This window comes from Fusarium oxysporum, chromosome 12, assembly GCF_000149955.1.
Source record: "Fusarium oxysporum f. sp. lycopersici 4287 chromosome 12, whole genome shotgun sequence".
Taxonomy (NCBI): domain Eukaryota; kingdom Fungi; phylum Ascomycota; class Sordariomycetes; order Hypocreales; family Nectriaceae; genus Fusarium; species Fusarium oxysporum.
In genome coordinates, this window is record NC_030997.1 from 215,610 (window position 1) to 222,535 (window position 6,926).

The window sequence follows — 6,926 nt, forward strand, 5'->3', positions numbered from 1 at the left end:
TCGACTTTCCATATTCAGCTCATAACAAACCCTTATTTTTATAATCTTGATGTTGGCGATAGGTTTGCAGCGATGGAAACAGATATTTGCCCAGATGGCGATACGCGCACCGAAAAAGAAATGATCGTCAAACTCATAGTCGCGCATTTCACAGCCGTCGTCGCCTTCTGCAATTTCCAGTCCCTGCGCAACGAAAGACTCGACACCATCGAACCAATTCTATTTCTTCTATCGCCCTTGATAGTAATAGCCCAAACAGCGCTCGGGATCATCATAATTAACGTCGCATTCGTCTCAAACGTCGCTCAGTCCCCAAAATCCTTTTCTCTTCATCTTGAAACTTACGCGCGACGATGGAATACGCTATTCGGAAAGAAGCCTTCGCAACCTCGTCGAACACCCACTGGCTCATTGGAAACAATGCAATCGCGCTTTGGTAGTGCCTGGATAAGACTTGGAAGAGCGGTAGCTATCTTTGCAACACTTTTCCAATTCACAGCTACGATATTTCTCTACCGACGTCGAAAGAGTTTACATGGCTGGGATTCACTTACAGTCGTTGACCATCGAACATTTGAACTATCCGCTGGCGGCGCCGCCGTCTCCATCCTATCTCTTGCCCTCCTTCTCAAATTTCCCGGCTTTGGACAAGCACCGGAAACGTTGTATATTCCAGAGTTCAAAACAGATCCCGCAATTATTTTCTGTCGCGGTGATTCCCGCCGTTGTCCGAGCTGGTATCAGATCCTCTACGCTTCAGATATCGGATCAACTACATCAGCTACGACGTGGCTAGCATGCGTTTTGTCATCAACATACAAAGGCGAATCTATACCACTTGACTTCCTATATGAGTTTTACGAAGGGATCTACGCCGAGTTTGCCCGAGAATTCTCGCTCCAAATCTCGATGCCGATTTTCTACCTCTTTGTTGCAGTATTCTTAGCGGTATTCTTCACGCTACCGCATGTATACAACGGCCCAGGCTTTGAAGCAGTCAGCAAAAGTCTCTGGGCCATGATTCCAGCTCTTCTTGTAGTATTGGCCGCTATGCTTACTTTTTTCTGCATGTTTATGCTGATCATGTTGCCGGTTCTTATGGTGTTGTTTCCGTCTCTTGTTAGCGGGCCAGGAAGCATTTTCACGATGAAAGGTTATGAGACTCGTGCGCTATTTTCGCAGCCGCCGTTTACACCGGTGATGAATGAGACAGATTGTGTTTTGCTATGGAAGGATCCTGTGGCGGAGTATTTATGGTCGCTTGTATAAATCTTGGGAAGGTAACTTGACTATATAGAGGATAAAGAATGCCATTACGATTAACATCAAAATGCGTGAATACAAGTATTAGCTCTTTTTTCGTTTGCAACTAGGTAGCCGATGGTGAAAGAATGATTCCCTGAAGATCCAGAGTAGATGCGAAATATCTTAGGGCTGAAAATGCGGAAACCCTTCGTGCTTGCTAGTTATTCGTCCTCAGAGTTTCTGTTAATAGGAATCAGAAAGATGTTGCCGTGCCCTGTTCCCGGATAGTCTAGAAATTTAACCTCCCGATTAAACTATCGATTTCTTGGTGCTTCAAGACTAGATGGCTTGGTGGGAATACGGGGACTAGCCACTGTTGAATGCCACTAACGCATCTTACCGGCATCGTGTGCCGATGAATCAACAAGTCAGGGCTATCTATTGCAGGTTCTCCTATATAACCCCTCGGCCCTGGTCTGTCTCTTTTGAACCTGATTCACCATTTCCTCCAGTCATTCGCTACGATCCAGGTCCGCAAGATGTATTCATCTAACACCTTTTCCAAAGCGGCAGTCCTCTCCCTCTCCCTCTTTTTCACTACCGCCTCGCCATGCAAGCCCCAGTCTTCTCAAGACCTCACCACGACTTCGCCCGCCTCGTTCACCAGCAGCATCATCCTTGGCAACAGCACCATCATCGTTCCATCAACAACATCCAGCGTCTTCGAATCCTCTACCACCAGCGACGCGACAACCTCTACGACTGAGTCAACTACTGAATTCATTACCACTACTACCTCCACTGCCGAACTTAGTACCACCACGATGGAAACAACGACAAAGCCCGAAACTACAACCGCCGAGACGATCTCCGCCACGACTACGACCAAGATTACAGGACCAACTTGCGGTGGCCCCGGCACGCCGTGCAACACCAGCAACTTTCAGCAAGTCTGCTGTCATTCTGCTCGTTTTGGTACCCCAGCTTGTAACCTCGCAGGTGGCAACGGGTTTAGCGGCGTATGCCTATAGGCTCATCCTGCGATGTCGTCAGAGCATCACTTCAATAATGAGAGACAATTATTGTGCATACTTTGAGTTTAATTGCAGATTTTCTTTATAAACTTTATTCACTATCTTGGATGTTTGAGGCTCGAAAATTAGAGATGGTGAATCTCTGTTCTCTTGGAATTTCTATCCACATTGATACACTGGAGTTTCCGTATGCCAATAAGCGTAGAGGTTCTTGTTCCCCTTGCGATCAATCCTGCGCTGTCTCCGACTCTCCTCCTTCTGAACCTTTTCCGTAAATCTGTGCTGAGTTGCGATCAATGAACGTTGCTCAGATGCAGACAGGTGCATCAAAGCGCTGCGGTCGCCTGCACTCATGTTTGCGAGTTGGTATGTAACCGTAGCTTTCTGCCGTCTTTCTCGTCTCGATAACAGCCTTGTATCCGAAGTATCTGGTACATGTTCCTCGTGCATAGGAACTTCCTCATCGACTTCGACAGAAGAGTACTCGAGCTGAGACCTAGAAGTCCGCTTGCGCTCGCGCATCTGGGAAACTGATGGCTCAACTTGTGCTGATGACTTTTTGGAGATGAGCCGCCCGGACGGTAGACGGATGGAATCGCGATCAACCTGCACCGGCTTTCGATCGGGTTCAACTTCTGAGCTCTCAAACTCCTCCTCGTCATCTTCGCTGAGGCCATCCTCGTCTGGATCAACAGACGTCTGTGAAAAGTCGTAAAAATCGGCAAATTCTGATCCATCCGACACGTCGAACTTGCAATGGCCTTTACCCATCATGTGCTGCTGTACAGCCTGAACGGTTGTTCTACTTGTCCCGCAGTAAATACATTCTCGGTATTCATAGATAACCAGATGGAGATATCTGAATAACGTTTCGAGATCAACCAAGAGGTGCTGCTGATAGGGAATGAAGAGACCGTGTGCACTTTGCATGTGAAGGATGCTTTCGGCTAGTGTCGGGTAGACAGAGGGACAAAAGAGGCATTGGCCTGGGGTGAATGATTGAGGTGCCGGATCAGGAGAGTTGTTGATAGACATGATGTATGGTGTCAAAGGGCTGGTTTCCTCAGAGAACGGTAGGATCATTGAAGTGGTCGTGGTTGTTGCAGTAGTGGTGGTTGTTGCTCCTAGCATGAGACTGAGTAGTCGCGTGTTCAAGGTCAAATCGATGCTTTTCTGAAGCTTAAGTCTTGCAAATATGCTTGTTGATTGTATGATAGTGACAGAATGAGGTGGGTAGGGCATGCAATCTTTATAGAACTGGCCATTCAGTTTGAGATTCCAGATCTGAAGTGCATCTGCCCATTGCATCAACATGATTGGTCGATGGACGTGAGTCAAAGGAATGGGACTAGGCTCTTTTAGGGTAATCGCCTTGATGATTCATAGTGATTAGGTCCCCCGCGGGGCCGAGACTCCCGCTCTAACAGAGGCAGGGCTAATTCGGGCCACGGCCAGTTAGGATGCATGTCACTCTCCCGCGCCACCATGGATTTTCGGATGCAACTCCACGGGCCCCCGGACCCGAAGAGCGACAATCTCAAGTGCTGCCATATTCTTTAGCAATGCTTCACAAACCAAATTGAGTTCATTCGAAGTTGAATCGCTCGCTAATTTTAGAACCTTATTGCTCAGATGTATGCAAAGAAGGCTTGTAAAAATCAGTGCTGTTATTATTGCTAAGTAGATAAGTTTCAATAAAATTGCGCCCTCAATATGGTCTCAACTCCGTTACTCCCAATGATTCTTTTCCGTCATGAACCTCTTCTCACTCTTCCTAAATCACTCTCTCAAAGATTGAGTCGACATGAGCTCGGACCTTATCAGCCATCTTCTCCCTCAACCCAACCAAAACCTTCTCATTATCCGCAGCTTCGCTCTTATTATCAACCAAAAAGACACCACCGGCAGATCGAGCTGCCTTACTCAATCCCTCGGGAATCGGTGTCGCCGCCTCCGCAGTCTCCTCAACGGTATATCTCGCATTAGTCGCATAGAACAATGCCCTCGCACCAACATCATCAGGACTAGCAAAGAACAGCCCTCCAAGCGGCGTAACAATCCACTGGAGAAGAAATCCGATAATGCCACTTGAACCACGAGAGAGAAGGGGTGTAGCTGTCAGACCGGGAAATGCGTGTACGAAGCTGATCTTAGGGTTCTCCTTGGCGAAGCGCTCGAGGATGAGAGTGAGCATGGTGGCTGCTTGTTGAGCTGCCGAAGCGACACCAAAGTTACCTGGTTTGGAGAGGTCGAGATCATCTTCGATGAGAGGACCTTCTTGGCCACCGGCGAGAATGTTGACGACATGAGGGTTTTCGCTGTTGTTGAGAAGAGGGAGGAGGACTTCGATGGCACGGACACGGCTGTAGAAGCGGGTCGTCAAAGAGGGTTCTAGCTTTTCCTTGGTTTCTAAGAAATATTAGTAAAAGACCATTGTAATTGATCAAGAGGAGTTTTTACCTTTTCGGCCCTCAAAAGACATGAATCCAACAGACATGAACAAAATGTCAATCTTAGTCTCTCGCTTCGCAATCTCCTTCATAGCAGCATCGGCTTCTTTGACAAGAGAAACATCGCGTTCAATAAACTCAATTGTGGCGGATGGGTTGCTCTGTCGGAGTTCTGCGATAAGTGGTGTAGCGGCTGAAGTGCTTCGACCGACGATGTAAATAGTCGGCGATTTGCTATCTGTAGCGATGGCGAGCTGCTTAATTGTGCTGCGACCAATACCGGATGTGGCGCCGAGGAAAACAGCTGTGAGATTCTTGGGGAGAGATTCGGGGAGGGTTGATTGGTTGGATTTCTTGATGGTGTTGATTGCGACCATTTTGGATGATTGTAATTACAGATGGGAATAGATATTGGTGGATGTAAATGATGAAGTTTAGTGTTGAGTATAGTTGTAGATGCTGAATGTTGATGAGAATGTTGATGATGAGATTCATTTCGACGATGATACCCCTCACTTTAATACCACCTCAACCTGCACTCGTCATTGTCATATCTGACAATTATTATCGTAAAATCAGCCCTTTTCGCGGGAATCGGATATCCGACGAACAGCGTAAGCACAAAGAGTTTAGCGCCTGGGGAATGCCGTCAGAAATGTCAGCTTCGCTTGATTGGCTGCGGGAGAATCCTTTCGGTCTTCTTGGCGTTTACCGAGATTTTAGTGCGTCATGACAAGCTTGTGATTGCTGACTACCCCCCATCTCCCCAGTGCTACGGATATCCGAAAATTCATTTTACGGACTTTCAAGATATACCAGGTCTGTTCGAAGTTAAACACCGATATAGAACGTATTCTTGTACACAAATTCGACACTCAAGGACTTAAAGTTAGAACCTTTGATTTTCGGTGCCCAGCCAATCTTGCTCAATTCAACGAAGTAAACCCCGTCGTTGGAACGGGATCCAGAAATCGTCTATGATTTTCGCACTACCCGAATCTCGGTGAACACGCATAGCGTCTTTGAGATCACCTTTCATTACCTCCACCAAACCAACGGAAGCTGCCCTCCATACTTCAACTGCCCGCACGGCCCGTTGCTGAAAGTATAATAAGGCGCTTCCCAGCTATTGAAGCCCATCAGCTGCGCCTGCTTACCGTCACCGATATATTTTGCATACACCGGCTGCGCCCCGTCGAGGCACTGGTTCCTGTTTTGCGTGATGTACATGTAGCAGGACTCCGGTACATCTTTGGTTGCGTCGGGTGGCTTGCCGAAGAAGCTGATTTGGCAGTATGGCCGCTTCATGCACTCGTTGCAACAGGAGATATAATCGCCGACTGTTACTTCAGTTGGGTTTACCTCGTGGTCTTGGTGGGTCCATTCCTTGATCATGCGCCTGTCGGGCGCCCAGCTGAGGATGTTTTTGCCGGGCTTAGAGCAGACGTGGTAGTGGGTGTTTCGGGGTATTTGTTTCTCGAGGGTGACTATGAGCACGTTAGCTCATGTAGCAAGTCAAAATATGGAATGATGCTTACCCGTCTCGTTAACGATTCTAGTTCTCGTCGCGCTGACAAATACCGTCTCGATAGGACGAACTGTGGTGGTCACGGTGGTGTCAAGGCCCGAAGGATACTGGGTCTTCACAATGGTTGTCCTGCAAGTCAATATGTGTGTCTTGGTAGACTGCTTGGTGGCGTTTTGAGTCTGTACTCTGAAGCTGGTGGAGGTCACAGTCTTCTTTATCGGCATATCTTCAGTACAGTACACTCCCAGACGTTGTGAAAACAGGCGAGCGTCTTTGCCGATCTTTGAAGTTTTCGCCTTTCCGTCAGGGGGTACCATTTCCTTCGAATCACCAATCGCCGTAAAGCCTGGCTTTCTTGAGATCGTCACATCGAAAAGGCTGGTGGTTGTGATGGTATTCCTGTTCGTCTTCGTCTTCGTCGTGGTTTCCGTTTGGTTAACCAAAGTTGGGACTTTGATACACCGTCAGCAGGAATAAACAGAAAGGTATGAATTATGCTATGTACTGGTAACCGTCATGGTAGCTATCGTGGCCTCAGGGCTTGCCTTGACTGTAGCCAGCTTCGTGAAAGTTGTTCTGATGGTAGTTGTCGTGGTATTGCGACCGACAATGCTGGTACGTTGGCTGATAATCTTGTCGATTAAAGTGAGCGTTTCCACCCTAGTGCTC

The 6,926-nt window shown here is 47.7% G+C and overlaps 4 protein-coding genes across 4 annotated transcripts; 1 reads left to right on the plus strand and 3 right to left on the minus strand.

Annotated features, from left to right (window-relative positions):
* Window positions 1-72: 72 nt before the first annotated feature.
* FOXG_21090 (uncharacterized protein) lies at window positions 73-2,276 on the plus strand (the record flags this gene model as incomplete). The annotated part of the gene is made up of 2 exons (XM_018401434.1): window positions 73-1,035; window positions 1,758-2,276. 2 exons carry the CDS (start codon window positions 73-75, stop codon window positions 2,274-2,276), a joined length of 1,482 nt encoding a protein of 493 aa, XP_018252295.1.
* Window positions 2,277-2,349: 73 nt separating this feature from the next.
* On the minus strand, window positions 2,350-3,593 carry FOXG_13142 (uncharacterized protein; the record flags this gene model as incomplete). Its single annotated transcript, XM_018393095.1, has 1 exon — window positions 2,350-3,593. The coding sequence occupies one exon, from the start codon at window positions 3,591-3,593 to the stop codon at window positions 2,439-2,441; it is 1,155 nt and encodes a 384-aa protein (XP_018252296.1). The 3' UTR covers window positions 2,350-2,438.
* Window positions 3,594-3,927: 334 nt separating this feature from the next.
* FOXG_13143 (uncharacterized protein) lies at window positions 3,928-5,266 on the minus strand. The gene is made up of 2 exons (XM_018393096.1): window positions 4,740-5,266; window positions 3,928-4,688 (listed from the first exon to the last, which is right to left on the minus strand). The coding sequence occupies exons 1-2, from the start codon at window positions 5,104-5,106 to the stop codon at window positions 4,054-4,056; spliced, it is 1,002 nt and encodes a 333-aa protein (XP_018252297.1). The 5' UTR covers window positions 5,107-5,266; the 3' UTR covers window positions 3,928-4,053.
* A 501-nt stretch (window positions 5,267-5,767) lies between these two features.
* FOXG_13144 (uncharacterized protein) lies at window positions 5,768-6,775 on the minus strand (the record flags this gene model as incomplete). The annotated part of the gene is made up of 3 exons (XM_018393097.1): window positions 5,768-6,216; window positions 6,268-6,708; window positions 6,763-6,775. 3 exons carry the CDS (start codon window positions 6,773-6,775, stop codon window positions 5,768-5,770), a joined length of 903 nt encoding a protein of 300 aa, XP_018252298.1.
* Window positions 6,776-6,926: the final 151 nt, after the last annotated feature.